General features: G+C 38.1%; 1 protein-coding gene across 1 annotated transcript; it reads right to left on the bottom strand.

The window, feature by feature from the left end:
- Positions 1 to 13,950: 13,950 nt before the first annotated feature.
- LOC110807045 (topless-related protein 1-like) lies at positions 13,951 to 21,530 on the bottom strand. The gene is made up of 25 exons (XM_088207853.1): positions 21,427 to 21,530; positions 20,702 to 20,813; positions 20,419 to 20,598; positions 20,207 to 20,320; positions 19,865 to 20,023; positions 19,109 to 19,289; positions 18,906 to 19,005; positions 18,734 to 18,804; positions 18,486 to 18,639; positions 18,279 to 18,388; positions 18,102 to 18,171; positions 17,934 to 18,007; positions 17,755 to 17,850; positions 17,562 to 17,657; positions 17,334 to 17,461; positions 16,878 to 17,112; positions 16,493 to 16,657; positions 16,251 to 16,379; positions 15,942 to 16,049; positions 15,682 to 15,861; positions 15,440 to 15,568; positions 15,224 to 15,319; positions 14,864 to 15,058; positions 14,603 to 14,769; positions 13,951 to 14,490 (listed from the first exon to the last, which is right to left on the bottom strand). Exons 2-25 carry the CDS (start codon positions 20,779 to 20,781, stop codon positions 14,280 to 14,282), a joined length of 3,228 nt encoding a protein of 1,075 aa, XP_088063979.1. The 5' UTR covers positions 20,782 to 20,813; positions 21,427 to 21,530; the 3' UTR covers positions 13,951 to 14,279.
- Positions 21,531 to 23,224: the final 1,694 nt, after the last annotated feature.

Genomic DNA, 23,224 nt, shown 5'->3' with positions numbered 1-23,224 from the left:
ACATGCATAAAGGAAACACAATCGAATTATCATACCAATTCCAGTGTATTATCATGCATTCGAATTGTAAAATCAATCAATCAGGTAAACATGACAAACAATAATAAATAACTGGTTCCGCCTCCATTAGTGACTTATAATTAATTATGGATATTATCTAAATTACACAAAATACCGTATTATTATTAATTAAACTTCATTTTATAACAGAGAATAAGGTGAGAGATTCTTACTCGAATTGGTGTCTGAATGCTAAACTTTTGACTGCGCCTGTTGGTGATCCCCAAGTTTCTTGAATTTTCCTTCGGAGATTAAAACATGCTTCAAGTATCTAGAAATACCTCAAAAAATCCAAAATCAGTATTAAAAACCCTTTTTGGCCAATTTCAGCATTCCGGCACGGCAGCTCCGCCGTGTTCCGGCTATGGCACCACCGCCTGCAGCGGTGGTTTGCCTCAGGTTGGCCATTTTCGGCTATTTTTGGTCGATTTCGGTCGGTTTTGTACTCATCCTTATGATAAAACACATTAAGAGTCTCGGTTGGTCGAAAAAAGTCAAAAAATCGAAGCTTACCGGTGGCAGAGTTTTTTGGTACGGCGGCTCCACTTGCTCACCTTCACGGTTAGGTGTTTTGCTTTTGGTCAACCTGTAGAGAAAGGAATGATGATTACAATGGTGAAAAAATTATACGAGACGAGAATCGGGAAGGGTCTCATCGGAGGTGATTTTTAGTTGTTCCCGCAGCAGCGTCGCTGAGTTTTACATACAATTTTCAGCTCATTCGCCAATTGTTTTGCTCTGATTTGGCTATGAGGGTGTTCAAAATTGAATTTCGAGCGAATAAGAATTTTTTTACCTCTTTTGGCATTTAGAAGTGGCTCTGGTGCAGCGGCAGGCGGCGATCGACTCCCTTCCTGGCGACTAGCTCTTTTTCTCCGGTGGCTAGGGTTAGGGTTTAATGTGAAGAGAGTTATTTATATTAGTCTCTTTTTAATTTAGACCGTCCATCGCATTTGATCTGAACCGTCCAATCGCGTTTAAATAGGAAGTAAATCTGAATCGTTCATCGCGACTTAATCTGGGTCGTCCGATCGCGTTTAAAGGGGGAACGGATCCGAACCGTCTGTGCGCGTAGGAACAAATCCAGATCGTCCGATCATGGGCACGCGGATCGCCAGAGTGGCCTCCCGCATGGCACCGCGTCAGCGTGCCTTGCCACGTGGAGCGCTCTGGTTCGTCGGAGCTACTGACTGGGCGTCCTACGTGGCACAATTTTCTTAAATTATATTTTGACCCCAAATTTTTTATTTTTCTTTCAAAAACATCTATAGAGCTTAAATTTTCACCCTATTTTCCCAAAATTATTTTCAATTTTATCATCCACCTATTTTTCTTCATTTTTACATTAAATAAAAATTAAAAAATTATATTTATAATTTATTTTAATTATATTAAAATAAATTGAGGGTATTACAACTCTCCCCCTCTTAAAAGAAATTTGATCCCTCAAATTTGTCTTTCTCTCACTTAAACAAACAGTTGGGGATATTGGGCTCTGAAGTCCGATTATAGTTCTCATGTGGTCTCTCCCCGTGTGTTATTCTGCTATAGGACCTTAACGAAAGGAATTTTCCGGTTGTGGAGTACTCTACTCTTTCGGTCCACAAGGCCGACCAGTATCTCGTCGAAGGACAAATCCTCCTGGAGCAAAAGGGGCTCGTGGACTAGGATGTAAGAGGAGTCCGGGTTGTACTTACATAGCATGGACACATGGAATACATTATGGACCCTGTATAGTTCTGGAAGCAGTGTCAGTGTAACCCCCTATTTTTTTTTTCTTTTTTCCTCTTTTCACGTCTAGGGCGTAATTAAAAACAACCAATTCCATAATCAAATCAGTCATACACATAGAAATGTTATCACGATCTCATATTCAATGGTCAAGATAAACCTACAATCATGCACGAGACATCGCATACAATACAACCGTACTCACTATCTACACTACCATCAACTTTTACACACTCAATTCTGTCAAAATAAAAGAAAATCTTTATCCTGTTACTCTATACACTAGGTTCGGACGCCAGCAACCTCGATCTAGACTCCGTTCCTACATCATCTGTAAAGAGTAAAGAGTGAGTCCATATAACTCAGTACAGTAAAAAAAATAATCAAATTACAGGTGTGAGATGCAACAATATAAAACCCCATACTTCTACCAACATTTCATTACTTAACCCAAGCCCCCCAATCATTATGAGGCTACTCAGGGCCAAAGCCCCCCCGGTATCCCAATAATCATATCTATCCAGGGTTACTGTCCCCCAACGTTGTCCCAGGCGTGTCAGCGTTGTCACCCACCACCAAATTGGCGACCCCCGTACGCCTCTTGATCCCTACTAGGCCACGCACGCACACCATTATCATTCACTTTCGTCACCAACATCGGCGACCATCATCCACCTACCGACCCCTATCGGGCCACACACACACACACACTGATCCTTCTCTTCTGTCACCAACATCGGCGACCATTAGCCACCTCTCGACCACTAATGGGCCACACACACAAACAGTTACCATTCTCTCCCATCACCAACATCGGCGACCATTAGCTACCTCTCGACCACCAATGGGCCACACACGCACACAGTTACCATTTTCTCCCGTCACCAACCTCGACGACCATTAGCTACCTCTCAACCACTATTGGGCCACACACGCACATAGTTACCATTTTCTCCCATCGCCAATATTGATGACCTAGCCCCCCCTGTCCGTCTGGATCTCCCGATTCACACCACCATCGGTGGCCAACCTATTCTCTCTACCCATAACCACCAAGGTCGGCGTTTCCCTCAATAGTGTATCCAGTAATACTCAACCAGCGCACAACTGCAAATTCCCCTTGCCAACCACCAAGGCACGGTCACCTATGTGAAATTTCCCACTATGCACGCTCCATAAGTCTCCATTTTCTACTCTCCAATTTCCCAGCATAATTATTCTCCCAACCCTGTTTTCCTTTCCTATACTTGCATTAATCCCAACCTCCCACTGCTCTTCTTTCCCCCTCTACCTGCGACATACTCTAAGTGTTCCCACTCACACCGCCTTTCCCCCTCCATCACAGACTCCACTCACGCTGCCTACTCCTCATCTCTCTCCCCCTTGATGCTCACTCGGTCCTACTCTCTCCTAAAGCTCCAGCAATCACACTCCACTCCCTCCTATACCTCACTCACACCGCGAATCCTCCTCTCCCCAGCCTTCATTCACTCCGCCTCCCTACTTCTCTCTCGAACTTCACTCTCACAGCCATCAAATCTTTCTCTCTCCTCCTGCGATGCTCACACCGACCAGCTCCCTCTCACACATTTCACTAACACTATAAATCCTTCCCTCTCTTGGCCTCCACTCACTTCACACCTCTATCTCTCTCTCGGACCTCACTCCCACCGCCATCCTCTTTCTCTCTCCTTCCGCGGTACTCATGCGGCCAACTTCCTTCCACATACCTCACTCACCGCACACACACACCCTACACGGCCTCCTCCATACACCACCACCTCCATAAACATACACAAATACATAACACGCCTCCAAATTTCTCATCCACATTTTCAATCCTAAATCAACACGTCATTGAAACTTTTTTTTTTTACTGTACCTCCCATTTCCATCTTCCTTCCTCCTGTCGATCGCGCTATCACCGTCCGTGGCCTCTTTTTCTCTCCCGTCTCCCTCCTCTCCGCTTCACTTCTTTTCTCTCTCTTTCTGGAACCTTCATTCCTATCTTTTTTCTCCTTCCCGCTCTCTTCTTCCCCTGTTTTCTTTTTTTTTTCTTTTTTTTTCTTTCCTTCCCCGTCCCCTATTTATATCCCACCGGTTTCCTTAAAACGACGTCGTTTTTCCCCTTTCAAAACGACGTCGTTTCTCCCCCCTCTTTCTTTTTTTTTCTTTTTTTTTTTTCAGATATTACAGTCAGTCTATAGGTGGCGGTGCCAATTCTGTATAAGATTTCAAATGGCCTAATGAACTGGAGATTTAGTTTCTCCCTCTTGCCAAACCTACCGATTTCTTTGAAATGAGTGACTTTAAGGAACACCCGATCACTTTTCTCAAATTCCAAATCCCTCATCCGTGTATCTGCATAACTCTTTTGTCTGTTCTGAGCCATCTGAATGTTCTTCTTGATCTTAATTATTTTGGCTATAGTCTCCTCTACAAGATCTGAGTCGAACAATTTTCTATCACCCACTTTTTTCCAACATACAACGCCTTGTACGAAGCCATGCCAATACTTGCTTGGTAGCTGTTATTGTATGTGAACTCTATTAGAAGTAAATGATCATCCCAATGGCCCCCGAAGTAAAGAACACAAGCTCAGAGCATTTCCTCCAGTGTGGGATAGTCTTTTCTAATTGTCCATCAGTCTGAAGGTAGAATGAAGTACTGAGAGACAGTTTCGGTTCTATGGCTTGCTGAAAACTAGACCAGAATCGAGAAGTGAACCTGGGGTCCTTGTCGGACGCTACTGTCACTGACACTCTATGTAACCTGACTATCTCTCAGATATATATTCTTGCTACTTTGTGCAAGGGGTCGGTCATCTTTATGGCTAAGAAGTGAAAAGACTTGGTAAGCTGGTCAACAATTACCCAAATTATATCATGTCTCAAATATGCCCTAGGTAATCCTGTCACGAAATCTATTATGATATGTTCCCACTTCCACTTCAAAATTGGTAATGGCTGAAGTAGCCCACCTAGGCGTCGATGCTCTGCCTTGACTTGTTGACATACCAAACACTTGGAAACAAAGTCGGTCACATCTCTTTTCATTATGTTCCACCAAAATTAGGGTCACATACTTTGATATATCTTAGTACTTTCGAGATGCATGACAAATTTTTGAGCTATGAATCTCTGTCATGATGTCCTTTTTCAACTCACTGTCAACTAGAACACACATCCTGTCCTGAAATCTAGGGAACCCATCGCTAGAGACTCAAAATTCTAAATTAACTCCCTGTTCTGCATCTTTCTTGAGGGCTGCTAGGGTGGAATCAATGGACTAAGCTTCCTTTATTCTCTGAATCAACTCGGGTTGAACAATAAGGAGAGTCAAACAAGTGACTCTCTTCAGGTCCTGAAGTTGGACCTGTTGTGTGGCCTGCATTATCCTATATTCTGAAACCATCAAATGAGCTAATATACCTGTACTTTTTCTACTGCGTGTATTGGCTACCACATTTTCCTTACTTGGGTGATATAAAATGTTGCAATCATAATCCTTGAGGAGTTCTATCCATCTTCTCTGACGCATGTTGAGATTCTTTTAAGTGAATATCTCTTTCAAGCTCTTATGGTCGGTATAGATATGAAAGGTCTCCCCATATAAGTAATGGCGCCAAGTCTTCAAGGCGTAGATAATTGCAGCCAGTTCTAAGTCATGGGTGGGGTAGTTTTTCTCATGACTTTTCAATTGTCTGGACCCATAGGCTATGACATTCTCATGCTGCATCAGAATACAACCCAACCCTAGGTAGGAGATATCACTATAAACTGTATATCCCCTTGATCCACTCAGTAAGGCCAACACAGGTGTAGTAGTCAACCATCTCTTTAGTTCTAAAAAACTCATTTCACAGTTCTTGTTCCACTCAAACTTGACGTTCTTCTTTGTTAGCCGAATTAGAGGGGCAGTTAGGCTAGAAACCCTTCTATAAACCTGTGGTAATAACCTGTCATCCCTAGAAAACTACCAATCTCCTTCATCGAGGTCAATTTTTTCTATCTGAGCACTGCCTCAACCTTTTCAGGGTTCACTGACACTCCATCCTTTTATATGATGTGCCCTAAAAAGGTTGTCTGCTTGAGGCAGAACCCACACTTACTCAACTTTGCATACAACTTCTTTTCTTTGAGAACTTGCAAAACCTGAGTCAGATGGTGAACGTGTTCCTCTCTGCTTTTTGAATAGAACAGGATATCATCGATGAATATAATGACGAAATGATCTAGAAATTTTCTGAAAATCCTGCTCATCAAATCCATTAAGATGGCTGGTGCGTTGGTTAGTGCAAATGGCATGACCAGTAACTCATAGTGTTCGTACCTGGTTTGAAAGACTGTTTTGGAAATGTCTTCTACCTTGATCTTTATCTGATGGTAACCTGAATGCAGGTTTATTTTGGAGAAGACTTAAACACCCTACAACTGATTAAAAAGGTCATCAATCCTGGGGAGGGAATATTTTTTCTTGATCGTGACCCTATTCAGACATCTATAGTTGATACATAATCTCAATATCCCATCTCTCTTTCTTGCAAATGTGACTTCAGTACCCCAAGGGGACACACTATATCGGATGAATCCATTATCCTGTAATTCATTGATCTGTTTTCTCAGCTCCTCCATCTTAACACGGCTCATGCGGTAAGGAGAAACCAAAATAGGTTGGGTGTCTGGCTGAAGGTTTATGGTGAATTCAACTTCTCTGTCTACTAGCAGTTCAAATGTGACTCCAGTACCCCAAGGAGACACACTATGTCGGATGAATCCACTATCCTGTAATTTATTGATCTATTTTCTCAATTTTTCCATCTCAACACAGCTCATGCGGTAAGGAGAAACCAAAATAGGCTGGGTGTCTGGCTGAAGGTTTATGGTGAATTCAACTTCTCTGTCCATTGGTAGTTCAGGTAGTTCATTCGGGAACACATCTAGAAAGTCTTGGACTACCAGAATCTCTTGAATACAAATTTCTTTCTTGGGTTTGCCTAGTTAGAGAAAACAGTCGGGTTAAAGCACTTGATAATAGAAAAAATTACCATGGAGGAATAAATAATTTTATTAATTCGTAAATAACTCCCCATTAGGATGGTTGAATACAAGCTTCTTATGAAAACAATCTACAATGGCGTGATATGCCGCTAGCTAGTTCATTCATAGGATTACATCAAAGTCTTTCGTGTCAATCTCTATTAGGTCTACACTCAGTTTCTTATATGCTATATCTATGATACAAGCTCTGTATATAACCTCTCCCAGTAGTGTCCTACTTACAGGAGTAGACACAAACAACACAAAATCAAGCATTTCAGGTCATACATTCAAGTTTGATGTAAAAATATGCGAAACAAATGTGTAAGATGATTACAGATAGTGTATGTATCCTGTACCACGTCTGAGTTGACTTCTGCATCCTGCTGAGTGAGGTTGTAAGCCCTACCCTAAATAGGAGGTCTGGTCTGATTTTGATTCCTCGGGCACTCCCTCGCGTAACGTTGGGCACTCCCACATAAGCGACAGGTATTGTTAAGGCAATAGCAGAGTCAGTCCCCATGATCCTTACCACAGTGTTGGCAAGTCCTGCCGCGTTCTATTGTTGGAATCTAAGGAGGAGCCTGAGTCATTGACTTGGGTCTCTTATCCTCTTCTTCTGTTTCTCTCCACTAGCTGTGCCTTGGCCAGAACAGTTGAGTACGTACTAAGCTCGAATACATATAATTACTATCTGATCTCAAGATGGAGGCCCCATTTGAACTTTCTTACCTTTCTGCCTTCATCCATCATACTTTCAGGAGAATACTGGCCCAACTCCAGAAACTTTCTGACATATTCTAATACAATCATGTCACCCTGGACTAGGTGTGCAAATTCCATTTCTTTCAAATATCGGAGATGCTCTGGGAGGTACTCTGTATTAAAGGCCATCAAGAATTGTTCTTAAGTGACTGGAACGGGCATGGTGGCCTGCTTGAGTTGTCATTAGCGGCCTGCCTCTCCCACCAGCATGTAGGTGGCAAGTATGACCCTCTATTCAGGAAGCACCCCAAAAGTCGTGAAGGCCTTCTCTGTCTCAGCTAACTAGTACTCGGCCTTTTCAAAGGAAGATTCCCCTGCAAAAGTAGATGAGTTTAGTCTTTTATACCTCTTAATGTAGCCTGAGAATATAGCCTGGGTCCATCGTGGGAGGAACTGAGTCCCGTGGGAGAGGGACTCAATTGTGCTGAGGATGGACTGGATGACTCTGTGGTGGTATCGAATGATATGGTAGGGGCACCAGATTGTACTGTGGTGGTGCCGGGTGATGTGGTTGGAGCACCGGACTATACTGTGGCGGTGTTGGGTGGTATTATGGCTGGGGCACTGGATCATACTGTGGTGGTGCTGGATGGTACTGTGGAGGAGCAGGGTCGTACCGGGGTGGCTCAACCTGTAGCAGCGGGAGAGGATCAGGTAGCTCCCTCATTTCTTCTCGGGCCTGTTGGGCAACGATGAGTCTCTCCAGCATTTCAAATAGCAGGTCAACATCCTCTCGAAGCGAACCCTCCTAGGTTGCTCAGTTTAGTAGGGGTCTTTCTCTCCTCATATAACTGTATTTGCATTTCATAATGAATAATTGAGTGATAATTCATGGTTTTTGGTGTTTTCTAAGGATTTTGTGTAATGAATGGTTCCGAGAAACACGGCTCTGATACCAACTGTAATGGTCCAAGAACTTGAAAAAAAATAAATAATGAATTAAATCCAGAAATAAAATAAATAGTTAGGGTTTACATTCCTTACATAATAATTCAGATTACCCAATAGTGCCACAGGAATAACTCTTTTAAAAGAAATAACGAAAAATCAAAGAAATAATGAAAAATAAACAATTGAGCATCCTACTCGCGACCCTCTTGTGGATCGGACTTTGGATCTTGGTTCTCTTAATCTGAAATAGTTAATGAAAGAGTGAGGTACACTAGCCCAGTAAGAATATCACGCTACTCACCGACACAGAAATGAAGGTTGGTAAAAATCGTGAAAACAACTAATGGAGCTCTTAATTTCAGTAAATTCTTTTAACATAAATAAAATCATTTACCGCATGCTTACCATAGTAATATTCAGTAAGAGTACTGTTCATTCATTCACTTAATCAACAAATTTTCCATTTACCTTTAATTTTTAGTTTCCCAATTAACTATAAATCACGTAAAACGAGCAATACATGCATCAAGAAAACACAATCGAATTATCATACCAATTCCAGTGTATTATCATGCTTCAAACTGTAAAATCAATCAATTAGGTAAACATGACAAACAGTAATAAATAATAGGTTCCGGCTCCATTAGTGATTTGTAATTAATTATGGATATTCTCTAAATTACACAAAATACTGTATTATTATTAATTAAACTTCGATTCTATAATAGGAAATAAAGTGAGAGATTCTTACTCGAATTGGTGTTTGAACGCTAAACTTTTTATAACGGCCCCGTAAATTTAACATGAAATATGTGTATTAAAAATGTCAAATGCGGAAGCAAAGTCAAAATTTCGATTAACATCCCTTACACTAAAACCAAAAACGTGCTCAAAATATAAAAGATCAAACTAACTAAAAGAGAAACTCGAAAGTAAAAGCTATGAATATGACTATGGAGTCTTTAGGCGTCCCCTTCGTCGTCTTCCTGCGGGACGGGCTCGGGAACAATGTCTTCCTGATCTGAAATGATTAAATAAGGAATGAGCTACACTAGCCCAGTAAAGACATCATGATATCTCACCGTCACGGAGGTAAAGGTGGGTAGAAAAGACCAATGGAGCATAATTTACAACAAATCCTTTTATCAATAATAAAACCTTTACCATTCACTTACCTCGGTGAAATTCATAAAACAATATACGAAAGCAATAACATTATCATCATCATGAAATCATATAAATTGTATAACATAATACTTATCACGCCTTTTGTAATCCAATCATTTCACAACATATTTTTCCTCTTTTACCAGCCTACTAGTATCCATGGGGATCCATAGGGGTCCCGCTACCCGTGAACCCTTAACACTTATAATCAGATTCCAGGGCCGTCCCCGTACCCCGTCCGGTATGGGCGCCAAAACTATAAACCTCAATACCCCGTCCGGTATGAGGGTGAAACGGGCCGTCCCCATACCCCGTCCGGTATGGGCGCCAAAACACATAAGGTCTCCATACCCCGTCCGGTATGAGAGACCACAATCCCGGTAGGGTCCCCTACGGACCTGGTCCGTCCACCATCTCCCAGGATATCTAGTCAGGCTGATTACATTATACAATTATCAATTTACATAACCTTTCATTCCCCTTTTCCTCAGTCAGCATCATCAATTCATACGCAAACAAGCAAAATAGTAATTTATGCCAAACAAGATAACATACAACATCGGTTTCTCAGTCATTCAACCCATAATCAATAAAACAGTAAAATATGCACACGAAACAATGAAATGAAAACATCAGACCTCATACTGCATTTAAAACTGTAAAATATGCCAAATAACAGTTAACCGACAAACACACTAAACTCGGGCTCCATTAGCGACCTTAAGCAATTTCATACATTCGTTGATTCAAGAATTACCATTTTATCATTATTGAACTTTAATACCGTGATAGAAAATAGGGTGAGGGGTCCTTACTCGTTTCGGGGTCCGAACACGGCTTCACAGTGCGCCTACAAGCTGTCCCTAATTTTTCCTGAATTTTTCCCGGAGAACTGAAACGCACTACTGGTACCTGCACGTGTTCTAAAAAATCCCAAATTAGGCCCAGGGCCCCTTTCGGCCAATATCGCAATTCCGGCACGGCGGCTCCGCCGTGCTCCGGCGACGGCGATTCACCTCAGGTTGGCCGTTTTCGACCGTTTCCGGCCGAATTCGGCCACACTTGCATCGGTCCCTACGATAAAACAACCCTAGGTGAGGTTCGTGTTTTGGTGATTCGGCTCTGATCAACCTGTAGAGAAAAGAATGGTGATCACGGTGATATAAAAATTGCATCAAACGGAGGCCGGGAAGGGCCTCATCGGAGGCAAAAACCGAGGAGGGGCGCGACGGCACCGCTGGGTTTCGGCCGTTTGGCCGGGATTTTGGCTCCGATTTGGCCACAGGAGAAATCAGCGTGGAAAAACGAGTCGGGAGTATGAAATTTACCTCGATCGGCGGTCGAAAATCTCCCCGGTGCGGCGGCGGGTGGCGGCAGCCGGCTCCTCCGGCGTCTGGTTCGTCTTCTCCGGCGAGGGCAGGCGGCTAGGGTTTTTGTGGTCAGGTGTGGGGGTTCTATTTATACCCTTTTGCCTTTTGATCTCAGCCGTCCATTTTGATTTAATCTGGGCCGTCCATTTTTGATTGAATCTGGGCCGTCCGTGCGATTGCATCTGGGCCGTCCGATCGCGCGTACGCGGATCGCCAACGTGGCCCGTCCCCGGGTCGATGTGGTCTTGCCACGTGGAAGGTCCTGGTTGGCCAGGACTGCTGACGTGGCTGCTGACGTGGAGCTCTTTTTTTTTATATAAACTTAATAAAAACAATTAATAAAAAAATTACAAAAATACCCAATTGTTTGGGCGTTACACTTTTGGTTGTGCCTGTTGGCGGTCCCCGAGTTCCCTGAATTTTATTTCGAGAATTAAAACACGCTTCAAGTGCCTAAAAATACCCCCGAAAAAAATCAAAATCAGTGTTAGAAACCCTTTTTAGTCAATTTCAGAATTTCGGCACGGCGGCTCTGCCGTGCTCCGACATCGGCACCACCGCCCGCAGTGGCGGTTTACCTCGAATTTGCAGTTTTTGCCCGATTTTGACCAGTTTTGTACCCATCCCTACGATAAAACACGTTAAAGGGCATCGGTTCGCTCAAAAAAGTCAAAAAACCAAAGCTTACCGGCGGCAGAGTTTTTTGGCACGGCGGCTCCGCCGGCTCATATTTGCGGTTGAGTGTTTTGCTTTGGCCAACCTATAGAGAAAGGAATGGTGATTACAATGGTAAAAAAATTACACGAAACGAGAATCGAAAATGGTCTCATCGGAGGCGATTTTTGCTTTTTTCTGTGGCAAGGTCGCCGGGCTTTGCCCGTAGTTTTCGGCTCATCTGTCAGTCATTTTGCTCCGATTTGGCCATAGGGTGTTTAAAATTTAATTTCGAGCAAATAAAATTTTTTTTACCTCTTTTGGCAGTCAGATGTAGGTCTGGTGCGACGGTAGGCGGCAATCGACTCCCTTCCTAGCGACTGGCTCTTCTTCTCCGACGGGGGTGTCTGGTGGCTAGGGTTAGGATTTAGTGTGAAGAGGGTTATTTATATCCGTATCCTTTTAATCTTGACCGTCCACCGCGTTTGATCTGGACTGTTCATCGTAATTTGATCTGAGCCATCTGATCGCGTTTAAAGGGAGAATGGATCCGGACTGTCTGTGCGCGCGGAAATAAATTCGGACCGTCCGATTGCGGGCATGCAGATCGCCAGTGTAGCCTCCCGCGTAACACCGTATCAGCGTGTCTTGCCACGCGGCGTGCTCTGGTTCATCGGGGCTGCTGACTAGGTATCCTACGTGGCACAATTTTCTTAAATTGCATTTTAATCCTCGATTTTCGATTTTTTTTCAAAAACACCACCAGAACTCAAAATTTCACCATTTTTTTTTCAAAATTATTTTTAATTTCATCTTCTACCTATTTTTTTTTCATTTTTATATTAAATAAAAAATTAAAAAATTAAAAAATAGTTTCTTATGTCATTCATTAGTCAATTATAATTGACATGAAATATGGTTAGTTACCTATTGAGATTTGATAGTTAAATCATATCCTAAGATTAACTAGGAGCAATAATGACAGAAAAAAAATATTATATAATTATTTAACAAGTTCTTAAAAGTAAGTGTAAGTTTCATGCTATCCGATCATTAAGTAGTGTTGGTAGATGCCAATCTTAATTAGTAAATTGGTTTGATCAATTTGCTACCGGTTTAGTATTGAATTTATATGATCGCACACTAACGATTGTTATAACTTTTGCTAAATGAATTAATTATTTTAATTATTTAATAATTAAATTAAAGAATTTAATTGAATTAAATAAATAATTTTTTTAATTTAAATAAAATATTATTATATTATTTACTAGTACAGATGATATAATTAATATTCACGATAAATTAAATTTTTTATTTTAGAAATAAAAAATTAATATTTATATTTTATTATTATTATATTATTAGTGTAATAATATAATATATATGGTTATTATAATAATGAACATTATTATAAAATCTAATTTGCAATTGAATTAATTTATAAAATTATTTTATTAAATAATAATAATAATAAAAAATGCAACATGTATATATAAGATACATATAATTGGCTGTTAAAAAAAAAAAAGAGTCCAAATTCATTTGGACGGTACAGAAAATTGGACTTGAATTTTATATATATTATATATATATATATATATGTAATTAGATGCTATAAAAAAAGGAAAGTCCAAATTAGTTTGGATTTGTACACGAAAAAAGTTTAAATAAGAATTAATAATTACTCATTTCACCTATATATATATATGATATATATATATATATATATGAGTGGGAATTGCAAAATCAGAGAAGAGAAGAAAAAAAGCCTAGTCGTACACACACCAAAAGAAAAGAAAAAAAATTGAGTGAATTATTTTTTTATTAAAATTTTGTGAAAATTTTTTATCACAAATATTATTCAATTTTTTTTCCTACGTTTTGTTAATTAAAAAATTGATTAGAAAAGATTTAATTTCGAAATGGATAAGTATAGAATATTCATATTTTTAAATATATTTTAAATTTAATTTTTAATCAATATATAATTTTTAAAATATAAATAAATTATATTAAATTATTTTATATATTCTGCTGAATGTTGTAAATATATTATAATTTTGCAGAGCATATAAATACTAAAATATTTAATTGAAAATATTAAAATTAAATATCTAATAATATAAAAATAAGAAAAATAAGTAATAAAATATGTAAACTTCTTGAAAAACATGAATTAGACAGAAATATTTCACCCGCCCTATTCTTTTATCTCGTGGAAAACCAGCGTTGAAGTTTTCTCCACTTACTAAAAAGAAGAAGCCAGTTGATTTGAGAGGACCAATCTGATGTAGGAGACATGATGAACATACAAAACATGGAAGCAAAACTCTAATTAACTATGGAGAGCAGAGCATATAAATACATGCATACTGCCTTTCCAATAATTGGAACACAAATGATTAATGAACTTGAATTCTGTTCCAGACCATGTTTATGAATTATGAAATCCTAAGATTATTAAATTCCATAATGGAAAAACTCCCAAATTTCAACTTTACTGACCTAACTACATGGGCGGCCTGTGCATACAAACACTAGGCTAATTAAAAGAAAGCAGACAGAAAGATTTATCTCTAATTTTTAGAACTAGAGATCATCAGGCCAGGGCCTGATCAGAAACTGGGACTGCTGGAGTTGCAGAAGCAGGGCTAGTTGATGCAACATTCTTAAGTGCTGGATTAGTCTGGCCCCATTTCCCTTCTGATTCGAGTGGCTCAACAACATGAATGTAACCATCTGTCAGCCCAACAGCAAACTGGTTTGGTTCTTGCGGATGTGCAGCAACTACCAGGGGATAGGCAGTAGAACTGCCATAATCAAATGAAATATGAATGAGAATATAACACAAATAAAGTAAATATTTCAAACTAGTAAGAAAAATCTCAACATGAGGTATTGAGAAATGAACAAGTTCATTACATAGATTCAGATGGGAGATACGCAGAAGGGTTGATCTGGCACCGTAAATTCAGACTTGGCATACCAAAGACACGAATAATCCCATCCCGGAAGCTACAGTAGATTAACTCCCCGTCACAGGAGAATGTTGCATACGTGATGAGTGGTGAAGATTCCTCTATAATCCACTGTAAGAGTATAATGTAGAACATTCATTTTTTTTGGAGAAACATAATCAATTTCTTGGAGAACAAGAAATGTAATATATGTGTATGTAGCTACCTGCTTTACACATTGAAGTTTGATGGTATCATAAATGGAAATCTGAGTCTCATTTGAAGCCAACACATGGACTTGATCAAAGTTATATTGAAGGCGAGCGCCTGAATTCGCTGCACTTGTTGTGGCCCTCCCAGCTGGGAGTTGCAAGGGACAGCTCTTTCTCTTCTCCCATTTCTCAGTGCTCCAAAGAATAATCTGCAAAGCCACAACAATCTTATTAACCCAAATCATTCATAAAGATATACAGTAAAATATTTGACTGGGATCAATTCAAGTAAAAAAGAATTTCCCAAATTATTATTTTATATCATATTTATTTTTACCATAATGCCTGAAAATGAGATTTTAATATGCACTAACCTGAGAATCATCAGCAGCAGAGACAAGTGCATGGAGCACATAAGAGAAAGCAAGGCCAGTAACTCTTTTAGAATGACCATTAAGCTTATGCTTGACCTAGAATATAAGACAAGAAAATGCTCAATATATTAGGATATATATTCTGACTTCTGCTCAATACATTAGGCTATAATTTCTGATCTCTAGTGGGATTGAAGGATGGTTGGAAGAATTTACCATGTTTTCTCGAACATTATATATCTGAATTATTGAATCATCCATGCCAACAGCAAGTACGTTGTTATCATCAGGATGGAAAACAATACATGTTGCAGCTGGTGGGGGAGGCATGTAGGTTGTCAAAACCTGCATTTTCTGTTTGTTAGTCGATCAAGGAAGCATCTAAAATATATATTCGTTAGTAAATATGCTATATGTTAATTTTAAGTTGAGAACTGTAAGATTCTGTGAAAGATTACTCTGAATGTCATCAAGTTGAACAAGGAAACTTTTCCTCCAGATGCCGACATGAGATAAGAATCATTTTTCGACAGAGCTAAACAGGGAATTGTGTCTTCATTTCTTGAGCCAGTTCGATCATTTGTCATTATTGCACCTGATGGCGCTTGTGCAAAGTAAGGACTAACCTTGGTTGTTGCCTACATCATGACAAATTATATCAGAATTCACAATTCAAATTCTCAAGACAAGAATACGACTGAAGGATATACATTCGTACCTTTACAGCCGCATTAGCAACTCTTGGCCACTTCCATAATTGATGAATGCCATTGGATGCTAATGCCAAGATTGCAGTACCTGAATGATTGTACAGCAACCTTAAGATCTGCACAAATCATGGAAGAGAGTCAATGATGAAATTCTTTCTCATTTTTCGGCAACTTATCACGCATCAAACAATCTATGTTCTTCATATTCAGATTTGCTGATAGAAGAATATTGAACATATGTGGAGAATAATTAAGAATGAAATTCCAATCGCCTAAAATTGGATTTCCTGCATAATGTCAATCAGAAATTTTTTTACCTTCTCTGAGATGACATGAGTTGAGAGCTTCAATGACCTCAACTGAGTAGGGTGAGTAATTTCAGTTTGATTCAATTGCTTCACTGCATTTGTTTCTTCAGTTGATCTAGGATTCATATCTTCCAAGTTCTAGCAAATGCACAGAATGTATTATAGTGTTTGTAATATGTGACAACATTCAAAAATTTGAAACAGAATTTTAACAGCTTGACCAAATTGAAGAATGATTGGAAAAAACAAACATTTTTGGGAGTTTCGGCTGCAGTTCTTGAGGCAATGAGGGACTGATTTTCACGAGTACGCATCAATCGCAGCCCACCAACTGATGCCATGATTCTTACTTCATTTTGACCTGCAGTGATGGCCAACAAGTTTCCGTCCTTGTTGAACTGGACAACTGGACTTCCCTAGAAATCGGAAAAACAGGATTACAAAGTTATACCTTAAGCAAAATGTAAACAGATATTCTCCGCTGACATATTAGATTTTAATCCAAAACTTTGTAATAAATAAAATTCTAACAGATATATAAGCCAGGAGCCGTTACGTACAAGATTTTTTAAGTGGAATAAAAACTCAATAACACCGAACAAGGTTGCAATTTCTAGTGACAATTAGAATACTTACTAGTAAGCCTCCTCCAGCTTTAGTCACAGCCACAGGGTGGATGTGCTCCATATCCCAGAACTTTATGGAAAATTCATCTCCGACAACCAAGTACCGGCTCCTGGTGGTATCAAATTGTGCAATACTTGCAGAAGATTTAGCCAATCCTTGATAAATTCTTTTGACAATACCTTCATTTTCATTCCATTCAACAAGGATTGATGCCCCTTCTCTTGCTTTCCCACATGAGAACAGCCTACAATGGAAACAATGGCTTGCCACTTATCCATAAAATATATATAGAATAAAAAATTCTAAGGATGCTTCGGAGGCATCAATCCCTTAAGTAATCTTCTATAGTAATCATTTAATATTGTACAGTTATCTGATAACTTTACAACACAAAATGACTAATATACGAAGTTAAATACTGTTAGAAATGATGCCTCCCAGACACCAGAGTATGCCCGTAAAAACCTCTTCCCGTCAGCTGTATAAACCATTGCCGCAGTGGAGTGACCAGGTGCATCATAGTCAACTCTAGATCCCATATTGTCATATAACCATGCCTTTATTTTTCCATCCACTGAAGTTGAAAAGAAGAACTGAGGCATCAAATCACAAGTTAGATTAGTTTGAAAGAAAGAAATAGTCAACAAGATGGTAATATGGAAGAATAGACAATGATCTGGGGTGGACTCCTACATGAACATTTTCCTTCTGATGAGGACAGATAGAATGAACTGGAGCAGAATGACCTTCAAATGAAAAAGCTTTTGCACCAGTAGCCACATCCCATACCTATAGAAATGAGCAGAAAATGAGTTCATTATTCATATGATAATACGATGAAACGAAAGCTAACTTCGAATTTTAAACCTCTAACTTAGATACTAACCTTGATTGACTTGTCATCCCCACAGGTCATGAGAAAGAGTTGTCTGGTGGGAGTGCAGAAGGCGAGATCGTTTACAGCCCCAATATGGGAGTCAATCTTTGAAACATAAAGAAAACTATATGAGAAACAAAAACAAAGCACTTACTTTACATATATACAGCACATAAAGGAGAACCCACCTCTAAATGTGGCCTAATGTTCTTTCCCCCAGAATAGGTAAACAACTGCACCACATGTTCGGAAAATCCAACTCCTGTTTCCGGAAAGAGATTTGATTAACTGATAAGACAGTAGTAACTAAATCATGGCTGAATTCTGAATTTGCTGCTCGCAAATGTTTATCTCACCAAATATTGTGCCATCCGGACTCCACAAGACACGCTTAACTGAGACTCGCGGATCTCTGACCAAAAGTGCCTGAATTAAAGCAGGATCTATTTAGAACTTGAAGATATCTTGTTCAGAAAGATGTAAATAGAATTATCTTGCTTTGGATTTCTATTTAGATATAAGAAAAAACATACCTTCAATATCGTCGAGTGTTTCTCAATATCCCAAACCTGAAAACTTCTTGATACTACCTTCTCCTTTGTGCTAACTTCCCACAAGGCAAAGTCTCCCATTGCATCTCCAACTGGGAAGGTCATATAATAAAGAATAACACAAATCACAGCATACATCTTAACCTGCAATTCATTATTTATGGAGAGAAGGGCTAAGAAAAATCTAACCAAGAAGAAGAGTCTGTTTAGCAGGATGAAAGTGCAGACTTGTGGGAGTTGCTCCCTGATTCAATGTTCTTGCAACAGTCATAGGCAATTCATCGCTAAGATGAGATGTCGAGCCATTAGATGCCGAACCACGATCATTAACAGGATTAACCATCTGCAAAGAAATAAAATGTATGAAAATATATCAGATAAAAGGGCAGAAAGACAGGATAAGATCATTAAAGAGCTTATAAATTCACAAAACTTACCCGGTCTGAAGCTGGTGAGATTACCACCGGGGAATCACTTTCCAAATCCACAATCTCTCTTGGAGTTGTAGCTACATACAGGCAAAACAAATATATCAGAATGAAAACTGGCACATTCCTGTTTATGTCATCTATAGGATTAAATGGACATGACAATTTAGGATTGTAGCACCTGGAATCGAAGGACCGGGAAGGGCAATTCTTGGCCTGGAAACTATTGGAGGATGTGGAACTGGGAGATTAGAAACCCATGTCCTTATTGTCTCGAATGACTTGCGGTAGAAGAAAAGAAAAGGGAAAAAGAATGAATTAGAATTTTTCTTCGGAAACCGGAAATCAAGATAGTAGACCTAATTTACTAACTTGGTTACATACCCCAGTTGCACCAACTGGAATGTAACCTTCAGGTCTTGCTCCAGGAACTGCCAGCTGATTGGTTGGAGGAGTTAATTGCATACTTGGTTCAGCTGCATTTCTACAAACATGATCCACTAAGAGGGTTCTTATTTCAGGATTCTGCTTCGGATTTGCACAGAGCGAATGCTGCCAGTTCAAGCTGCCAAATTTATACAACAAATCATCAGTACAATATGATCACCAGGAAAAATATTAAGTACGAGAGTTGCATATCTGTCGATTAAATTATTTATGAATGAGATAGTTTTTTAAAAACACTAAGAACAACATTTCAAAGTCTTGTGATTTCATTTACCATATCAAGCCTAATAGGCTTCTTTAGGCTGAAGTGATAAGTCGAGGACAGAATCTCTTCACGATGAAATAGAAATTGAACTACTGATATTTGGACAGTACAGTTGTAACTTTATTACAATATGAAATAAGTCATTATGATCAATCACACAAAAGCTTAAGATGGTTAAAAAAGAATCCGTATACTATTTATGCATTAACGTCATTGTAATTGGCTACTCTAACTTTCGGCAAAGCTTAAGATGGTTAAAAAAGAATCCGTATACTATTTATGCATTAACGTCATTGTAATTGGCTACTCTAACTTTCGGCATATACTCTTATTTTTGACACAACTGGACACATTGCAGTGGCATAACAAACCCAATCAAAGCACAAGAGAAAAAGTATGCTCTTCATCGTTTATTGGTAGTATTTTACCTCTGATTAATCAACAGTCGCAGTCTTGAACCTCTCATAGCAGGAAACTGCAGCTTTTCGCGGAAAATGGGATTCGCTTCAACGAGCCTCTTGAGCTCAACCAACATCATTGTTCTAGCGGTTCTTGCATCTCTATAAGAAGAAAGCTGATCATTTTCTCTGCAAAAACCCACACGACTTTACCTTGTTTACAGTCGATATATAATTTATGAATAGTCAGTAAGTGATCCATCAATGGATGTGATTAGTTCATTTAAAATATTTGCCAAAAGAAAATTACAAAGGTAAAATCCAGTGCATACTAATTATGTTTGTAATGAGAATGGACTTTTTTCTGGATACCTGAAATTATCATATGTGAGAAGGTGAGTGATTTCCTTGTACAATTCCTCATTAAAGTTGGCAAAAACCTTCAAATCCTTCACCAGGATTTCCACTGCTCTAGGCGTCTCACGGCTAAACCAGTTCCGTGAATTTAAATTTAGTAAGGAGCAAAATTAAAATATATTTATGAAATTTAGAAAAATAAAAAACAAAAGAAAAGAAAAGCTTACTTATCCAATGCCTCCAGGTATTTTTGTTTTCGAATTTCGAAAAATAACTTCATGGAAAACCTGTTGTCATCCAACCTGGTGAATCCAGAGAGGTACTTCTCAAGCTCATCCCATTTCCCGCTAAGTACCATCTCCTCCAAGTGCTTCATGCTGAAAAACAGTCCTGACTCCTTTTCAAGACTGGTTCAGAAACAAATGGGTTTTAGTTGGAAATTCGAAATTAAAACAGAAAATAAAGAAATAATAAATATAATAATGAATGAAAAAATTATTATTAAATTACAAGTGAATGGTGTCTTTGAATTTCTCCTCGTCTAGGAACTGTAAGATCAGGAAGACAAGGTCTCGGCTCAGTGAATTCATTTTCAAGACGGAGCGACGACGTTTTTTGTTCACTAATCAAAAACGACAACAGCTGGTTAGTAGTGTACGTATATGCAGCCATGAAAAAAGCAGAGCGAAAAGACAAACACAACACGATTCTGTTTCTCTCTTTAAACTTTTTGTTCTTTTCTTTCCCAAAAGAAAAGTAACGCTTTTCAAATAAATTTCAAACAGGAGTATTCATGAAGATTCATCGGGGTGGTGGAGAAAAACATCAGATAAATTAATTACGGAGATAAATGAGAGAAGAACGTGTTAAATTTTTCTTCTTCTTTTTCTCTGTTTTCTTTTTCAGATTTTTTTTTTACTGACTCCTTTACGATGAAACAAACAAGGCTCTGTATCTAAATCATAGATCGAGTAGAGAGAAACAGAGACATGCAAAATCGATAAAATGAAAACGCCTGAAACGAATTTGTTCGTCGGTTAAATTGAAATCAAAAGATAACCAGAAGAAAAGGCTCATTGTACGCTAGATCACACACCAATGAGGTCAAACAATGGAGTTTAAGGGACATAGAACATTATAATATCGTTAATCCATAAAAACCAAGGACGGTAACAAGCAGAGCATGCGAAGAAAAATGAAAGAGAAAATGAAAATGAGGAAAACAGAGGATTTACCAGAAGAAAAGAGCGCTGTTTGTTTTCTGTATCCCTTTTCTCTCTCTCTCTCTCTCTCTCTCTCTCTCTGTGTAATAGTTTGAGTTCGAGTGACGGTAAGAGGAAGAAGAAGAAGAAGGTATAAATATGCTGAGGCGGCACCTTCGAGGTGATTTATAAGTAGGAGCGCTTATCAAAGAAAATGATAAGTAGTTCGGCGTTTATAACGCCCGCTACCAGACCCCGAAAAGAAAAACCTGAAAACGACAGCTGTCTCTATTTCGTCAAAAGCTGATATCGATGGCTGAGTCGGTTTTCTACTTTCCAAAATTAGCGAGTACGGACCAAGCGCTGACGGTGCTGCTTCTGTGGGGGGCATGTATGTGCCCTGAAAATCATATTAAGAAGATTAATCCTATCATACCTTCCCATTTAGAGTCTCTCTAAGCTACTTTTTATAGTTTTCGAAAATTTAAAAAATATTTTTTTTGCAGTTAAATCAACGATTCAGATAGTAAAATTTTAAACAAATTATTTTTGAACTCCCTCTTAAATTTGAACTTTTACATTTAAATTTATTTCTAAATTTTCTGGAAAATTTAAAATTTTTAAGAATGTTAAAAAAATGTGTCTTTATCAAATGCGATAAAATTTAATTTTAAAAAAATATAATAATATTTATTTTAAACAAAGTAAATTAATTTTTTTTTTCATCCCAAAAACAAGGATGCAACTTCCTATTGCTGTTTGTGGTTTTCTTTTTCTTTTTTTCCTTTGGACAATTGATATTTATCTATTAAAAGATAATTAAAAATTTTACCCATAAAAGAGAGGTTGTTGGAGTTTATCTTCTTTGTCCCATATTAGAAAAGAAATATATTATTATTGTTAGTTCAAACTGTAAATATTAGTATTTTAATAGTACGTAATAACTATCATAAAATATAACTATTATTTAATATTAATATTTGATAATTAAAAATTTAATAATCACATATTTGATAGATCACATTAATTAAATATTGAGTTAGAGATTTATATTATATGGTATAGTAAGGTTTAGCCAAAATTGATTTTTTCTTTTTGTGTTTTGAGTTTAGATTTTCTTGAGAAAGTAATTTTTTTTTCTAAAAAAGTATTATACTAAAAGAATAATGTCGGAGAAATCGAAGAGAATAAAATGGCAACTATAGCATATCGTGAAATCACGCGCTTATTAGAGAATAAGGAAAAGAGGTTTGAGTTTGATGAGTGCATGCATGACTTGTCTCAGTACGAACAAAATAGAGGTCTTCCTCTGTGTCACTTTTTGTAACATCGACTTTTGATTTTTTAAGAAGCAGCACGCAACTCTCGTGAGTACGGCTGTCAAAAATTTGTGACAAATTTTAAGTCATTTTTTTAAAAAAATTGACTATATTTTTTTATTAAAAATTTGAAGACTATCTTTATCATAAAAAAGGTTGTGTTTATATTAATTTTTTTTCTAATGAAATTCATATTTTAATTAATTAATTCAATTACATTATTAAATTAATTCAATTACGTAAAGATGGAAAATCGGTATAAAATGGTAAAACTATTTTAAAGAGATTTAAAAATTTATCAAGTTGTAAAAGCTCAAACCCCTATTGGAGATTCTAAGAATATAACCTAGAAATAGTAAAATAAAACAATACTGAAATTTATAATTTAGCAGAAGCAGTTTATCGTTTAGGTTTATATTCCTTACACAATTTACTTAAAATACTCAATAAGGTTACGAGAATACCCTTAAAAAAACTTATATGAAAAAAGTAATAAAGAAAATAATTATGAT

The sequence above is a fragment of the Carica papaya genome, chromosome 7 (assembly GCF_054855325.1).
Source record: "Carica papaya isolate Zhongbai chromosome 7, ASM5485532v1, whole genome shotgun sequence".
NCBI lineage: Eukaryota > Viridiplantae > Streptophyta > Magnoliopsida > Brassicales > Caricaceae > Carica > Carica papaya.
The sequence above is the reverse complement of the archived record's forward strand: the minus strand, read 5'-3'. Positions and strand labels throughout refer to the sequence as shown.

Excerpts from the sequence above, each read along its gene's own strand:
- LOC110807045 (XM_088207853.1), bottom strand. The coding sequence starts at position 20,781 with ATGAATTCACTGAGCCGAGACCTTGTCTTCCTGATCTTACAGTTCCTA. Across the intron at positions 20,599-20,701 it reads TTCAAAGACACCATTCACTT|TCTTGAAAAGGAGTCAGGAC; the intron begins GTAATTTAATAA and ends TTTCTGAACCAG. Across the intron at positions 17,658-17,754 it reads GGGATGACAAGTCAATCAAG|GTATGGGATGTGGCTACTGG; the intron begins GTTAGTATCTAA and ends TCATTTCTATAG.